The following is a 17,851-nucleotide window of genomic DNA, read 5'->3' as shown; positions in this document are numbered from 1 at the left end:
TACATTATGTCAATACAAATACATTTTGGTGGATGGCTAGACAAATACATAAATTTAAACAGCCGGTGCTGTTCCACTTGGATCCCATAGATGTGAAACAGCATGCTTTTAAAATGTTGCCAAACAGTCAAAACAAAACAAGAAGGCACCATTTCCACCCACTGTGTCTAGGACTATTAATGCTAAAAAAAAAAAAAAAAACAGAATGTCACAAGCAAATGGACATGCAATTCACTTCCTAATGTTAATTAAGGTGCGCACACATTGCACAGGCGCAGTAATTGAAAAAGCAGCAACAACAAAAACACTCATAACTCCGCTTGCTATGTCACGACTCACAAGACCAAATATCTCCTCTTGGGTTTCAATCACTGCTCATCCTAAAACGTGCACCGCTGGTGTCTGTGCTCACTACGTGTTTTGCAATCTGCAATAATGCTGACATACAAGTACAATAGAACACCATCCTTTCACGTAACGTGCAATAACTGCTTACTACTCTCATCCATTCGTTTATTGTTCTTGTGCACATGTATAATTATGCATTATTCATATTGTTTTTATTTCATTGTATTGCATTAGCAGTAAATATTTTTAAATACAGGCACCAAGAAGTAGCAACCTCAAATTTTGCTGTATACAATGACAATAAAGGTGATTCAAATTCGGATTTGTCCGTCGCTGCATTCCACTGTGAAAAGATAAATGGAAGAGTGTGTGTGTGTGTGTGTGTGTGTGTTAAAAATCATGGCTGCCTCATTTTCCTCCAACCATCCCCTTGCCAGCCTTCACTTACTGCTTTTTTCCCCCCTCCCTTTCGCCTTCTGTGCTCAGACACTCCCGGAAGTGCTACTGAATGACGGAGCCTGGCCTGTGGGAGTGGGCAGGCAGCCAGCACTGGCTAGAAATTTCCAGTTTCAACTGGATCTCACGGAAGGGGGTTGAGGTGGGGTTGGACTTTACCACAGAGGTACGCAGTGAGAAAGATAGAACAGTCATCTCATGAAAATACCCCAACAGCACTACCTCATATGACCACAGGTGTCACTCTAACCTGTTTACATTGTCCAAAAAAGGACCATGCAGTTCACACCAGAAAACAAGCACTGTATGCATATGAGCATGAAGGTGCATGAGTGTCCTCATTTTGTATTTGTATAAATGAGTATGTATGAATGTGACGCATTGAGCACCATATGGTGTTGAAAGCGGTATATACCTATAAATTCAGTCCATTTACCATTTAGGTTTTGTCTGCACTTTCAGACATTTCTTGAACAGGAAAGATATCCATGACAGTGGCTCGCCTTTCATTTATTCTTTTCAACTCGAGCTGCAGAATATCCAAAGCTGGCTCACAACTAAAATTCACAATACTAAGTAAAAGTCAATGAAGTGAGACACAGTAACTTGAAAAACTTTGAAGTTAGGGCATTTGTACGACAAGATACCACTGTGTTAATTCACTTCATCCATGAGCAGTATATCATGTTTAAAAATTACACAATTTAAAATGTTGACCATTACAGAGTTCCTCTGGTTCCAGGGCATGAAATATATATATATTTTTTGTTGCTAATCTGTATTCACAGTTTAGCAATCTGTTCCCACAGTTTACTAATCTGTTCCCACAGTTTACTAATCTGTTCCCACAGTTTAGTAATCTCTACCCACAGGTTTACTAATATGTTCCTACAGATTAGCACGTCAATAAGAAAGGAAGAAGAACACAAGTTTACATACAAGTTTGATCTATTTGAAAACTGGGGTAGTGTGGAGTGTGAAACGGGCGAGAAACTCCATGGCAATTTGATTTTGTAGAAATCATATCCTGGGCATTTGAGGGGATTCGTAGACCCTTGTTTTAAGCACAAATGTGAAAACCAATTTTGAAGACCAACAGAACACTGGCTTGAAACTCTAGTTAACACCCTAACCCTGGAATTAAAACACTGACCCTCAAACCCTTTGAAACCTTAAACCAGGCTTGAAAACTTTCCCAAAGCATGAGTGCCTACTTTGAAACCCTTACACTGTCTTGAAACACAAGCCTAGATAGGCGCATGTGGTTTATATGGTGTATGCAGTAGATCAGTGGTCCCACAACCACAGGTGGTGGTACCGTCCGAACACTCCTACCCCTTTGTAGGGATAGGGGCCGAGCTACGGGGCTAACTAACTCTTCATTTTATTAGTAGTATTTTTTTTTATACTGTAGCATACATCCCACTCAATCCATGGAAACAATCTGTACTACCATGAACAGGTTGCTGGCGGAAAAAAGGTTGTGGCCTAGGATATTGATTTGGACTCTACTGACCAATTGCGATAACACTTGCTGTTGATGACATTGCCGTATCTGCCTCGGTGTTAAAATGGCTTCAAGTAAGTCTGACCACAGAGCTGGAGCAGCTGTCACACAGTTGCGGTGCATCCGCGTAAAACGGTCACCATCCTTTCTTGTTCTCCCGGCTTGTCGGGAGAAACGATGGACATGCTCAGTGCTGAGCTGCAGCTGGATAGCTAGCGGGGCTAAACGATGTTGTTCCATGGTGCAGAGCAACTCCTTTGAGACACTCAGCCATGGTGGCAAATAAGCAACACTTCTGACAAGTATTGTTGGGTGAGAAAGTAAACATGAGACACATAAGAGCAAGAAGAAGCCACACGGTCCGTCCTCTAAGGTATCATGAAATGTATAGTTGTGAAACCCAATAAGTGCTGAGGTGGAACGGTAGTCTGACTGGAGCAGAGAGTAATCAATTCTGAATAGCAAGTAAATTATTAAGCGTCAAGAGAGCAAAATTATACAACAGCTACACAGTAAGAACACACAACTGGTCCGATAACCAGAAATGAACTGGCATGTTACTGCACGTCAATTAGAATTAGTTAGATAGCATGGCGCCGGGCCATTAACCTTGTACTTCCAAAATCGTGAGTTTTCAGGAGACCCCAATAAACGTATGTTTTAACATTGCATCATCAAAGAGAGCAAGCCATTTTCAACACTTTAGACAAGTGTATGACTTACCAACAGTTTAGATTAAAAAAAAGAAAAAGAAAAAAAAAAATCATAAATTTTCCAAATTGTCACTTATGAGGTTTCGGCCTGACGCCAGCGAAACGATACCTTTACATGAATTTTAGGTCATATTGCCCAAACCTAAAGCTAGCCTTGAAACCCTATATTAGCCTGGTTTACATGGAGTCATGTATTCCGATTCGAATGAATCCGAACGGCCAAGCGGAATGAAAATGCTCCATATAAACACCTCAATCGGAATGAAAAGCATGAATCTGAATGGAATGTCATTCTGAATCACAGAGGCAGGAGGGGGGAGGAGGGGTATATTCCCTTTCTCAATCCGAACGAGCATCATGTATATACTTGAATTGTAATGGCGAGGCGTTTCCACCCACTAAAATGGCGGCGTCTCCCTTGAGCTTGTCTGGGAGGGGAGAACTTGTTTTTAAGTACTTGAAACTTGTTTTTATCAAGATGTTGCTTCAATAAAAATGTTAACACTATCACAACTACTGTGCTAAATGACAAATGAAGTCCATCTTGCTAAATCACGTGATCGATGTCCGTGCGTATATAAACGGCAGATCGGAATAGAGCACATCGCATGTAAACAGGTCACCAGAGATCTTCATTCGGAATGGTTTCAATCGGAATGATTAAAAAGTCTCCATGTAAACCTGGCTATTGAATACACCATATTGGAAACTTAATCCATGTTTGATCCCTGAATTTGGAATCAAAATTGGAAAACCTTAACACTTGCTTGAAAGATGTAACAGATTTAGTTGGAAGTGTCGCTGACGGATGACGTCGTCAGGTGGCGCCTATGTACAAGCGCCTGCCCCGACTTCCCGCCAGTTGGGGTACCAACGCCGAAGGAGAAGTACGTTGCTTGGAAGCACCTTTTAGTTTTGCGTGTCGACTCAACTCATTTTCTTTTCGTAACGTTTAGCGAGGTGTGATTGGTTGCATGGCTCATTCTGTAACCGTGTGACGTTCTACCGGGTGAATTATTTTGAAGAGAATAAAAGACTAGCTTTGTCAAGAACCCCCACTTTGGCGAGGATGTCTGTTCTTGCTTCATTTATTCTCTCAACTGCACTGATCTGAAACACTAGAAACCCAAAATTTGAAAAACAAAGTTTTAAAATACTGACATCTTGAAACCCTAACCCTGGTCTCTGACTATTAAACCCTACTTCCACACCCTTAACCTTCTTTGAAATCCTAAACTAGGCTTGAACCTTTCATTTGAAACCCCAATTTGAAAACCCTAACGATGAATTGAAACCCAACTTTGAATTGAGGACATTCATGATGAGAATAAATCAGCCTATTTTGCGAGACTTTTGCATACAAATATCGTTTCTGTGAATTTAAACAACTAACCCCAAAAGTGGTCTTTTGATTATGGAATTTATTGCAGTGGAGCACGAGCATAGTGACTAAAGCAGCGGAGAAGTTTCTGTTCTGGCTGCTCAGTATAAAATGGCTAAAATGACAAGTAGACCAACGGAAATGGACCAAGACAACCAAAAAGACTTCACTTTTCTTATGAGCTAGTTGTCCTTGTCTAGCAGACAGGGGTAACTGTTTACACTCGTATCACTCTAAACTAAATCCCAATTAACACATAGAAAAAGCCAAGCAAGGTGAATGACCTGCAGAGAGCTGGAAGCAAAGTAACAAAGGTTACAATCAGTAACACACTATACTGACAGGGAATTAAATCCTGCAGTGCCAGACGTGTCCCCCTGCTTCAGCTAGTTCATGTGCTTGCAGGCCCATCTGAAGTTTGCCAGAGAGCATATGGATGACGCAGAAGAGGATTGGGAGAATGGTATGTGGCCAGATGAAACCAAAACGGAACTTTTTGGTACAAACTCAATTGGTCGTGTAATGTTAGGAGGAAGAAGAATGCACACTTGTAGCCCAACAACACAATACCTCATCCCTGTTAAGGAAAGAATGAATGGCTAGATTAGACCTTCTACCGCAGCTGGCAACTAAATGGTTCAACTGACAATATACAGTCTTCTGGTAGTTAACGTTAGTATAGCAAGCATTAAAGATACATGGAGTGGCAAAAGCTCCCTCCAAACATTAGAAACCCATTGAAAAAGCACAACGATGAACTCCCATATTTTTCAATTCATAACTCAAACATGAAGGCACCCCTGTAAACAACAACCATGTACAGTGCTAAAAAAAAATAATAATAATAATAATAAGAAAAAGTTTCTCTCACCTGCCGCTCGTGCTGCTGCTAGTGCTGCTGACCGAGTCTGAACTGGAGGAGCGGCTGTGAGAGCCCGAGACGCTGTGGGAGCGTGGAGGCCGACTGGCCTGGCTTGCCAGTCTCTGGGGGGAAGGATTTCGCGAATGCACCGATTGCGGAGAGCGGCTGCGACTGTGTTGAAATGGCCGCTCGCTGCGCCGTTCCCTGTCTTCTCTGTAAAGGTCCCTGTGAACTACACTGGCCAAAGTAAAGGCCTCCCTGGTCCGAGGTTCGTAACGAGGCTCTGGTGTCTCAAAGCGACACGGACTCCTGCTGTGGGAGCGGTAGAAGCTAACCCCGCTGGATGTAGAGCCTACACTCCCCCCTGCCGCTCCACTTGTTCCGGTGTTGCCAGCAACAGCGTTAACGATACCGCCGACTCCGGAGGACAAAGTTGTAGTGCTTCCCATGGAGTTACCGGAACCATTCCCAGATGAGCCAAGAGTTCTGTCTCTTGAATAATAGTCTGTGTCATAGTGCCGTTGACGTTCAAAGTTGCTTCCTTGACGCTCATGGTGACCATAACCACTGTGGTCATATGACCGCTCACGACTTTCAGTAGACCTAACAAAAAAAAAAAAAAAAAAGGGGGAAGAAAAATCAGAAAAATGTCATATCTTTGAGACTAAACCAACCTTTTTCCAAATCATTTGTTTGATAAACCTAGCACAAGATTCTCTCAGATCATCTTTTTGTTTGTTGTGTTGCACAATTTGAGGTCAGTCATGAAAATAGATTAACATACAGAAAGAAAGGAGATAAAAAGTAATTACAGTCATTTCGGGATTACAAGGCGCACCTGACTATATGCCACGCTAGCTAAATTTGGGGAATACTACACATATAAGCCGCACCCGAGTGTAAGCCGCAGGTGTTTTCAATGTTACCGCACCGGGTTCCCGCTACTTTATTTTCAATAATGAGGGTGCAAATGGTCTCACTCTCGTTCTGCCTCTCCTACTGTATTTGGGATCACTTGGTTTGTTTTGCTCTGCCTGACGCTCTTGAGCTTCCTTTATAGTGCGCCCCATTGTGATCTGACGGATAAGACGCACCTTTATATTAGCCGCAGGGTCGAATGCAAGTGAAGAAAGTAGCGGCTTGTAGTCCAGAAATTACTGTATTTCAAACCATGTACTTGAATCCCAACTGTGCGTTTTGAAGAAAAGGAGGCTTGAACAAATGTCAGTTCTGTCTCAACCTAAACTGAGAAAATTTCTGATTGGCAGTTTACCATGTTTTTGACTGAGAGCTTCTGAATTACTAAGGGTTGACTTAGAGTCAGTCACAAGAAGAAGTCATGCTATATGACATGTGACGAAATTCCCTTCAACTCTGTGTCATTTCCGCACACCACAACAATTAAAGCGACCAGAGCGAGTTTTCTCTATCACAGTAATGTTTGTCTTGCAATATCACTTAGAATAATTTTATTGCAAACCTATTTTGCATTTGTCATGCTCTACCAATTGCCAACTATTTGTGATCTTAGTAAAAGATCACGCGCAATACACCCACTTAGGTGCACACAATCTGTAGCGTGAAAACGCAATTGAGTGCCCGCTAGCTGGGATCGTAGTAAATTAGGGCCGAGTAGTCTCAACAGCTGATTTGTGGTGTACATTCTGTTCTTTTGAAAATGTGACGATGTTGTTTAATGTCATCTATTGCGGTTTTAGCCACATAGTACAGAGCAGTCACGACAGCAGTTTGTGCTGCTTTCCTTCATCACCCTGTCTAGGTTTGTCATGCGTGGTGGCATTTTAAGTTATTGTGCAACATTTGATGCATTGTTAAGAAGAAGAAAAAAAAGAGAGAGAGAGAGAGAACTTTTGTTTGATCTCAAACACCAGTTTCTAACTGGAGATTCAATGAATTCAATTCAATAAAAAAAAAAATGATATAGAAGAAGAGGAAGAAGCTGTAATATGTACGTGGCAGGAACAGAAAATATGGGGAGCATCTGTCAAGGTTATCGTGACATGTTTTTGTATGCGTGAGCAGAATTACCCTAAAACCATTTAAAAATGAAAAAATAATTGAGAAGCAGTACACTAGATATTAAAGACCCTGTAAAGAGATTTAAGCCATTGTTTTTTTTCATGCATTATACAGTATATGTTTGCAGATAATTGTTAAAAACGTGTCAAGACTAAGACAAATAAAATGTAGTACTGAATTTTTGAGATATAGAGTTAAACTCTTTCACCATTTCAGTTGTCTGGATTTTTTTTAGCCGTGGCTGTAACAAAGCACAGATAAGCACTTCGGCTTTTTGGCATGAGCCGGCACTCCTCCACTATATAATTACTGAACACCTTCATTCCCATTTGTGCCACTACAGCATGCAGTTGGAATAGCAAGCTATGTCTACGACCCGAGAAATGCATCTTTTTTGGGTGCCACACTTTACAGAACAGCTTTGTGTCATTATTTAAGTTCCCAAGTGTTTTGTGTTATTTGGCACCGTAACATGTTAAAACGTAAAGCATTGTGGGGTTTATTACTAGCAGGAAGTGTGTGCTCAGATGACTGCCAGTGTGAGCAGCAGGCTGAATAATGTGCGCTAGTGTGTTAGGGTAACCAGACTTCCTGGTTTGACTGGGACAGTCACAAGTTTTAAGCCTTGGGTCCCGTGTCCCGGCGGATTTTGCCAATCCCGTTGTTTTGTCCTGATGTTATGCAGTTCCCGTCTTTTTTGCCTTGTGTATATTAATTACACAGTTGTTATAGTGATTCATACATATAATAAACCCATTATCTTATTTGCTTCAAAAAAAACGTGTAAATAAGTTCTATTTTAAATATTACCATGCTGCCAAAGGCGTATCAATACGTTTTTATGGGGCGTTTCTTTATGCTAGAGCATACAGAAGGCTTTGATGCAGCCTCCTAACTGAAGATAATGCTTGAAGCAATGGTAGTTATTACACAAATGGCCAGCAAGTGGCAGCAGAGTATAAGACATCAACCAGGGCCATGTTGCAAAAAGCCCTTTTGCCCACCGTTTTAAACAGATTTGTGAATAATGATGAAACTTAAATTCTAATGCTAATTGCTGCAAAACGGAAACAGATAGAAATATACTTTTTTTTCCTGACGACACAAGAGATTCTAATATTTCTTTTGGTAGGGTTCCATGTTTTTATAGCAATAGAACACAATGGGTATATCCCTTTGCCGTCGAGGCATAGCATACTAAATGAATAAAATGAACTTAAATACTTCACATTCAAATGGTTTTAACTGTCAAATAATTGTGTAGTGCTGTTGAACTGTATAAGGCATGTAAATAAAATAACATTTTTCACTTTACAGGACTTATGCATCAGTTCAAAACAAGCACCAAAGACTAATAAGTAGGAATGTAACAAAAAAAAGGAATTCCATAATGTGTTGTTTGGCTGTATTCAATTCAATGTCTCGAGTTTGGCCCAAAAATGTCACAAGAAGAGATGATATTAAAGTACTAATAAATGTTTAAAAAATAAATAAAATAGAAATCACGCTCACTTTAAAGTTAAGACTGACTGATTTTGTTGTTTAATGTTCAACTTTTAAGACGTTTATTGTACAGTTGACGACTCTTTGACCCTAATAAGCAATTATTTCCTATAGCAGTATTTGAAGGCAAAATACATAAGGCTGATCTACACAAGCAATCACTTTGATATATTTTCGTGCAATACAACTGCATTACAGTTATGTCATGTGAGCATGGTGGTCAGGTAAGGAAAAAATGAGGAGAAGGGAAAACAATAGAAGGTAAGGTAAGGTATAGAGTGCAACAGCTAAGTGCCGTTAGTGTGAAGATCAGAGAGTCAGCGGTGCAAACTACGGGGGTTAGCGAGGACAGCTAAAATACACAGGCAGGGCAGGGCATACCAACCTTTTGAGAAAGTGGTCACTGGACCTATAATTCCAAATACAATAGAGGGAGATAGAACTTTGTATGGGCAAAAATGATGAGTGGAAGGTGGCGTGGGGTAAAAAAAATGAAGCAACACGGTTAATGTGAAAAAATGTAATCCTCATCTTCAGGACCTTAGAGGAGCTGGAGTGCAAAATGGGACCCAAGATCAGGAATAGTAATGCTTGTATGAGCCAACTGGAGTCTGTATATCCATCCTGGCATGAGTTTCATTAATACAATATCCAAGAGTCCATCTTTCACTATGTCACGACTGATTTTCCCAATCTAAACTTGTCGCTTTGTGTGTTAGCTCCTGCAAATTCCACAAAAGGAGCAGTTCAATCCATTCCAGTCTTATTTGTAAGGTGCTGATCAATGGTAATCCATTTTCTTGCAGTCATTTGCTTGAGGTGAGGAGAAAATGCATTGTAAAAGGTTCGCTTGTGTTGTCTGTCCATGCTGGAGTCCGCATGCAGTCCACATACAGGTAAAATTGTGACTGTTTGTGCTTTTATCCAGCACTTATAGTTCCACGCAAGAGAAAGTAGGTATTCCATAGGCATATTATCTCCAACAGTAGGAGGTCAAAAGTCTCCAGCCAGCAGACATTGTCCAGTTCAGTCCTTGACAAAAAAAAAAAAAAAGTCCCACCCAATTAGGTGATTTGTGGTTCTTCAGTTTTTGCGGTCTCAAATTGTAATGCCCTGATCTCAGACATAATCCCAAATAAAAGAAATGAAAAGGCGCCAAGAAAGCAACCTGTACCTTTGGCAGGATAGAATATCCTTTAGGTGTTAATCCATCAGCGGGGGGATATATTTCCTGGGCAGGTTATCCACATGACTCCAGTGTGAATAAATGAAAGATGAGACTTATCCAAATAATGTTGTCTTGTGTTATATACCGTGTGCTTGTTTGTTTGACTATATGGGGGACAAACGGTGATATAATCCACCAGGCCAGCCATGTAACTCCAGATTAGGAGAGGAATCCCAGTCGCTGGACCACTCTCTCTTTAGCTCCCTGCTTTTAGTCATCTTCAGCAATCCTGGGAAAATGTACCATGTCCAATCTTTACCCTCCACAAATGATGTATCCACCTGACAAAATAGCTTCTATTTACAATGAAATCTATTTATTGGCGGCCAGAAACGGTAGACCGTGCACACTCACATTAGGCAAGACACAACCATGATCGCCCCTTCCTCTCCTGCCCCTACACTGCAGCATAGCAACAGAGCATTATTACAACTTCCTTGACTATCGATTGCATGAAGTCCTTAATTCCACTTTGCATAAATAACTGGTCAGAAGAAAGGTCATAATATTCGAGCGCATTTGACTGTGCCCCAAAAAAAGTGTTTTTTTTTTAACTTTTTTTCTTCTAATTTTATTGCGCAAATCGTGTAAACTGGTGAGACAAGGTGAGTACATTACGCATGCATGAGTCCGTGAGTAACCGAGTGAGCATGGACTTTTAAGATATATATATATATATATATATATATATACACATACACACACACACACACACATTTCTGCCACAATATCGTTGTAGTCATGTCACGATATTAGAAGCAACACATCTGTTAAAAAAGTCAGGTTGATTTCTAATTGTGCAGTTCTATCACCCTCTGGTGGCTAGTTTTTTTTTTTTTAGCACAGTTTAATTTTCACAAGGCATGTTTTGGCTTGTCTATGTTTAAAATCTATGCTAATGGTCAGATGAAGGGGAACATAATATACTTGTGAACCGAGTTAATATGGGGAGGAACTCAATGTGTGCGTGCATTAGTAAATAAGTGTTATTAGAGATGTGACGATATATCGATATTGCGATAAATCATGATACTTTGTCTCCCGATCGATTATCGATACACCTACGCAAGTATTGCGATATTTGTAGTTAATATACAGCCACTATAAAGGCTCCATTGTTCTTTACTTATTGGGCAATTACTTGGCAGGCCACTAGGGGGAGCGCCTAATAAGAGTGGCGGGGAAATGTATAGAAGTCTTCAGGCGAAGAAGACTAATGAGCTTACTTTTACTTGTGTAAGACATTTATTATCTGTCCAGCAACTGACTCCGTTTTGCATACGTAACATTTTAAAAACATATTTTACGGTTTGACTTTTTGAAGCACACAATTTCTGAGGAATATTAATATTTAAGTAATTGTATTTATTTACTTTTGCAATGTAATACAAAAAATTGTCACCGTTTATAAAATGAAACAATTCACTATGTAACTGACTGACATGTTGCATGAAATTAGTGTTTAAGAAAGACACAAATTTGTTCACAGAAAGTGGTCTCTGTTAAGAAGACATTTGTATTTGTTTATTAAAAAAAATGTAAGTATTCACTGCGAAGAAGACACGAGTTTTGATATTTTGTTTCAGTGATGGTACAAAAAAAACGATTTTCTCATTGAAAAAACATCAATTTATGTCTTGAGTAGTTTTATCATAGATTATCGTGGATTTATTACCTGACCATAATATCGATAATCGTGGTATCGTCATATGGTGAGATAATAGTTATCGTGAGCCTTGTATCGCATATCGTATCGTATCGTGAGGTACCCAGATATACCCACCCCTAATCCCTAGATTTTAGCATGGGTTATTAACTGAAAGTTTGGAGATTTTTTTACTGCATAGGATGGGTCCAGTTTTTCCAGTTTTTTTTGGGATCACCATTTGTGGTGTAATTACAGAATAAACAGTTACCGTATAGGCGAGTCAAATTATTGGGGGGGTGGGGGGGGGGGACATTAATTACGTTTTCGTTCAATAGTCGCAGCAGAGCTTGGTCCCTATCCCTCACAAATAGTGCATAAATATGACCAAGGTGATGTGTATGAATATGACCAAGCATGCCAGAGGGGGGGGGGGAAGTGTATATAGCCAACCACACTCGATTATAGGTGGGCGTAAGCACGGCACGAATTGCCTCATGTGAGCATGCCTTCAGTGTCTACCTTAAAGAACACATCCAGGAGAGCTGACTGTAGTGCGAATCCCTGTACGATTAGATCCTCCTAAACGAGCCAATGAATATGCTAGAAAGACACTTGAAGGTGTACTATTTACTAACAAAGCACGCTTCCCCCTGCGTCATAGAAACTGTGTCAACTTACCCGTCTAGTCTCCGTTCATAGCGTCCATCTCTGCTGTGGAGCGACGTGGGGGTGCCATACACGCCCCCCCCTGCCGCCCGCGTGAACCCTGATACATCCCGGCCTCGAGAGCCTAAAGACAGACTATCGTCCAGCCCCCTCACGGCACTAGGAATGGTGCCTGGTTCATTGTAATCAGTGCGCAGGTCTCTGTCCCCCATCTTGTTGATAGCATTGTGAGCCTTCTGAGCACTTTTGATGTCCACAAAATCCACAAAGGCCGCAACTCCGCCCTCGGAACCCCGTTTAGGCAGGACTTTGACACTCTCCACTCGTCCATATCTGTAAAGGAAAAAAAAACAGCCAAAACAAACTGATGAGCAGCGTGCAAAGCAGATCAAAGAACGCTATCCCTCAAAGTGATGTCACACATTGAGAAATTATCTCACGCATGGTCAGAATGAATGGACTCGAATGGAAAAGCCATAGTCAGCATTAATTTGCACAATTCTTAAAAGCTTGGTATGGTATGCAACCATGTTTGGCATTTCCAAGGGATACTTTGACCTTCAAACTATTCCAACCTAAATTGTCCTACTTTACAGAAACCCCTTTGTTGAGGTGCAGGTCGCAGTGATATTTGTCTGGGTCGTTTAAAAAAAAACCACACACATTATTTTGCACTTCCACAGTATAAACTGGAATTTGATGATTACAATGGGTTGACACAAGATACAAGCAATAAAAAAAAAAAATCAAGCAAGGAAAAATGATTTGCTGTAAATGGAACAACTAACATTGTATTTATTGGCGCAGACACAAACGGTGTACGCTGCTGGAGATCTTCTGGATTTTGTCACGCACACCAATACACAAATGAATAAAAACTGTGAGTAGCAATGACCGGGGCCCAACATTCCCCTCATCTGGGAGTGCTAAAGTAGGCAGGATACCAGCATACCAGGACGTACAGTATGCTGGATGGATGACAAGATGCGAGTGTACAGACTGAAGAAAATTTGCACATCGGAAGCTGAGTTGAGGCATGTCCTGTACATACTTTTCTGCCAGTAGGGGCTATATGGAACGTTTAAGGAATGACTTTATAATACGTCTGATTTACGGGGCCCCTCGATCTACGACAGTCTGGATTAGGAACACTAAAGTTTTGTGTTTAATGTCAAGTCATTCAACTTCACTGCGTAATCATGAAAATGCACATTCTTAGCAATTTAGCATCATCCACCTTTCTAGTATACTTGCTTCAAATCTTGCAGCAAAATGTCATAGCAATCAGACATTTATCTGGGGTGAGATTCTGAAGGACACGTAGAAATGGCAAAATGGTTATGTCAGAGCAACATAAATTACTTTTTTGTGGCTTATCAGGAATGGTTTTTTTTGTGGCTTTATTCATGACACTAACATAAATTTGAAATTTTTTGGTGAAACTGGCAGAATTTCCTAGTTCCCCCCTTTAAAAAAAAATCTTTGTTGGGGTGTGCTTATGTAACCAATTTTTGGGTCATGCCCCACCCAAACAAGATTTGTAAAATACAAAATTTGGTGACTTTTTCAGGACGGGAAGCCCATGTTGAACTTGTTTAAACACGTGATGTTTGTGATTTTTTTTTTTTAACCATGTAAAGCACTTGTTTATCCAGAAGTGCTATTCTGATATGACGTTTTCTGGTGTGTGTGTGTGGGGGGGGGGGTGCGTGTGTGTGTGTGCGTGTGCATTATCTGCAGCTGCACAAGGCAGCATTTCAAAATGCAGTCGAATTCTGGGGAAGAGAGAGATGTGGGGGGGGGGGGGGGGGCGAGAGATTGGACCGTGCACCATCCATTCAAGCCAGGACCACCCAAAATGAAAATGTGGCCAGCATTGTGGAGAATGCCTCCACAAATTCAATGTGACACAATGAGTCATAATTACGACCACAAAAATAATAATAATAATAATAATCTCAAATCAAGACAATCAGAAATTCAAACGTGGCCAGCATTGTGAAGAATGCCTCTACAAATTCAATGTGACACAATGAGTCATAATTACGACCACAAAAAAATATTTTAAAAATCGGTCAATATACATGACTTCAAAGATTACACTTACACTACCATCAAGACTAGTATTGCACAAAAAAAATGTGGGATGTGCAGGTCCCCCCTACAACGCACAGCTTCCGACGCCATTTTATACACTTGCTCACTCATTCTGCCTTCTCCCATCCCATCACATCTCTCTCACGCGCGCACACACTCACCTGCGCGCACGCTGCCTTCCTCGGCTCGCTCAGAGTTGAACCTCTGCAGCCGTGGAGGGAGGCAGCTTCCCCCCTGCGCCATTGCATCAACGAGCACGACGCACATCATCGCGCCTGTCACACGCACGCTCGTAAAGGCTTGCATTTATTGCTTGCGGAGAAGGACGCATTGTGCATTTATGAGGCGTGCGTTATTTTACTGATGTGGCGACGCCTTCGACGGACTGAGAAACGTAGACGCAGATGCTTTGGTTTTGAGCAGTCTGCCGTTTGGGGGGGGGGGGGGCACAAATGGACGCAGCTGCGAGGCGGTCTGTGATTTCCTTGACAGCTTGGGAACAAGCGCATATTTCCAATTCATATTTCCAGGTGATGTATTCATAAAATGAATGAATTGCACCAAAATGGACACCGGCAACAAAAGGCACGATGATATACCGAGCGTGTGTGCGTTCGGGATTCTCAGCGCCTTCTTACTGCAGTGCAATCACATCCAGCTTGCAAGAAAATCAGACACACAATTGCACTGCAGCTGCGCGACGTACGTCTGCCACACATCACCGATCTGTGTTGATTGTGTTTAAAATCTTGCACACAGCCGACACCAGATCCCGATGCACACAATTCAACCACTGAATGACGATTTTTTTTTTTCCAGGGACGGTTCAATTTTACAGCAAGTGCAACGTTCGTACAAGGAAGTTGTTTTGCAGCGTTTTAGACAGGTGGGCAGGTGCAGGAAAATGGTGGGACTGTCGACATGCACATGGAAACAAGTGTGTGCAACATGATGACGGCGATGATGCCGATCAGGATGGGGAGCTGACAGCACAGATGCGAGAAGGAAAGGGGGGGAAAAAAACACTTTCGTTCTACTCACCGCTTAAAGTGCTCGATGATTTTCTCCTCTCGCACATTTTCGGGTAAATTTCCCACCCATAAATGTCTGGTTTCCCGAACCATGCTGCGCGCTGCTGCTGCTGCGCGACCATACAGATCTATTTTGCTATGTCAGTAAACAGGAGAAGAGATGTGCAATGTCAATGCCGCTCACTACTCGTTGTGCCCCAATGGGGAGCATTTGGGTTGCTGTCCTCTGCCTTGCACGCTCTCTTATGGCACTGCACTGTTTAATTCGCGACCTTGCACCTCGTGCACGCGCTGCTGTGACGAGGAGGAGGAGGGGGAGGAGGAGGAGGACGTGGGAAGGCGCGTCCCTGGCACCACGCGACCTTTGAATGGCGAGAGAAATAAGCATGGGGCTTCCTAAAAAGATACGGCGCAAACTTGGGTTTGTATCGAGAGGCGCACCGCGCAGGCGTGGCTTTGTGTGTGCGTGCGTGTGAGAACTACTCCCCCCCCCACTCTTTCAACCAATGAGATCACACGCGAGTGCGCATGCGTAAAATCAGCCGCCACTCCTGATGCTGCTGCTTGAGTAAATGCTACTTCTAGGAAGATCCCATCATTTCAGCAGCAAAGGGATATAACCATTCAAAACGCCTTTGCACGATAACACATACAAATTATCTTGTGGTCTAAAGCGTGTATAAAAAAAAATATACCAATAATCATGAACAGTACTGCAACATAATTGGATCAATACACCACTGCGGGTCATTTTTAAATTAAATATTACTGAAAGAAAAGACAATGAACGCTTTTGAACGCTCAGAGCTATCTCGCGTTAAAGAAAGAAACCAGCGGCGATGTCGTCATCAGCATTTTGTGATTGTATCCGTGTCTGTCTTTTGCTGCTCGAGTTTTCACTTTAACCCGCGCTGAGCTCAGTTTATAGCTAATAAGTAACAAGCAATCAAAGCCCGTGCGCATAGTGCAAAGGTGGCAAGATCTGTACTGATAAGCGCTAATAGAAGATAAATGTTCTTTCATATGCTCTCAATCTTTGTTCGCATTACAGGACTTCTGAACGCATGTGTATGCTCGACATGTACTGTGTATTTGGTTTTTTTTTGTTTTGTTTTTGTCTATATTGCAATACGTCAATACTCGTGTGGCGCAATGTTTATTAACATGTAAATTAAAATTATTAAAAATAAAATTAAAATTAAAATTAAATAAACGCCTGTGTTTCATCCAACGGTGTTGTGTTACTATTTTAAGCATCAGTATCAAGGCAGGACAGCAGAAAATGTAACCAGGCGGTCAGTAAACGCCATCTGCGCGTGCGCGCGGTCAGCCAATCAGAGGAGGGTAGAACTACCGTTATGCCTTGACGGAGACAACGACGCACAAAACAAGCAGTCATCAGACATTTTTTTTTAATAACCACATTTCTCTCTGTCTCCGACTGTGCTCGGCTACGCGTGGACCGTCTTTCATGGCTCTACCGAATCCGTCCTGTGGTGGAACCGTATACAATTAAAATCCTATAAACCCGTGGGAGTACAATTTCCAAAACAAAAGTTATTGACTTGGATTATCACGGAAACGGGAGCGTCAGGCGAGGTGTGTCACTGTCGATTCCACACGGAATGACGGGGCTCATACAAAAAGCCTTTCATGGATTAATGTGACGTGAACGGCAACGGTTAAGACACACAATATGGGCGCCTAACGTGGATTTTATGTACTATAATGTGGATGGTTTGCGAGGCGTCACGACAATGGACCGTGACTAAAAATGAGCACGTCTACGTGAAGATACATACCCTGTGTGTATTTATTATATGTTCGGAATATTTTTCAAGTGCTCGACATCTTTAGGTCGTGGTGAAGCAAGGCAATGTACTCTTTGTCAAGCGCCATTTTGTGGGATTTTAATACAAGGGTGTCGTCAGCCATTTTGCCCCCTTTCTCCCCATGCTGGTGTGCTAGATATGGGAAATAAAGTGTTTTTACCGAGTGACAGCAGCGACTTCTTATTTTCTCCTAACCAAGGTTGTCATGTTGTCCCGAAGTACCAGGAAGTGTGTCAACGGCCATTCTGTCATTAGTGCAGGTGTGGATAGAACGTGTTTCCAAAATGGCTGCCATGAAAATGTTTAAATGTTGAGCTTTGTATTATTAAACAATCACTTTGACCACGGGTCTAAATATTTTGTCAAGCGTGAAATTAGCTAGGCACAGCAGGTTTATTGCATTGTGACTACATTTTCCAATGTAACGCGTTGAGACATTTATTGACAACAATTACAGTACAGTATAGAAGCATGATCTGATGGATTAACAAGAAGAAATACAAATTATTTCATCTATGTTCAGCCTCATGTCATTTTTG

The 17,851-nt window shown here is 41.6% G+C and overlaps 1 protein-coding gene across 4 annotated transcripts in view; it reads right to left on the bottom strand.

Annotated features, from left to right (window-relative positions):
• The window catches only part of spen (spen family transcriptional repressor), a 29,828-nt gene extending 13,932 nt beyond the window's left edge, over positions 1-15,896 (bottom strand). The window contains exons 1-3 of one of the 4 annotated variants that reach the window (XM_086068238.1): positions 15,491-15,896; positions 12,365-12,685; positions 5,277-5,870 (exon numbers count right to left, since the gene is read on the bottom strand). In XM_086068238.1, coding sequence (XP_085924364.1) covers positions 5,277-5,870; positions 12,365-12,685; positions 15,491-15,573 — 998 coding nt within the window. In that variant the 5' untranslated portion in view covers positions 15,574-15,896. Of the gene's footprint in view, positions 1-5,276; positions 5,871-9,195; positions 10,575-12,364; positions 12,686-15,490 lie in introns of those variants that run through there. The other 3 variants (XM_086068239.1, XM_086068241.1, XM_086068240.1) reach the window with 3 other exon arrangements.
• Between the last annotated feature and the right edge of the window lie 1,955 nt (positions 15,897-17,851).

Source organism: Leptonotus elevatus, chromosome 2 (genome assembly GCF_054856555.1).
Source record: "Leptonotus elevatus isolate MCC_2025b chromosome 2, RoL_Lele_1.0, whole genome shotgun sequence".
NCBI classification, from domain to species: Eukaryota; Metazoa; Chordata; class Actinopteri; order Syngnathiformes; family Syngnathidae; genus Leptonotus; species Leptonotus elevatus.
Note: the sequence above shows the minus strand (reverse complement) of the source record. Positions and strands in the feature narration are given on the sequence as shown.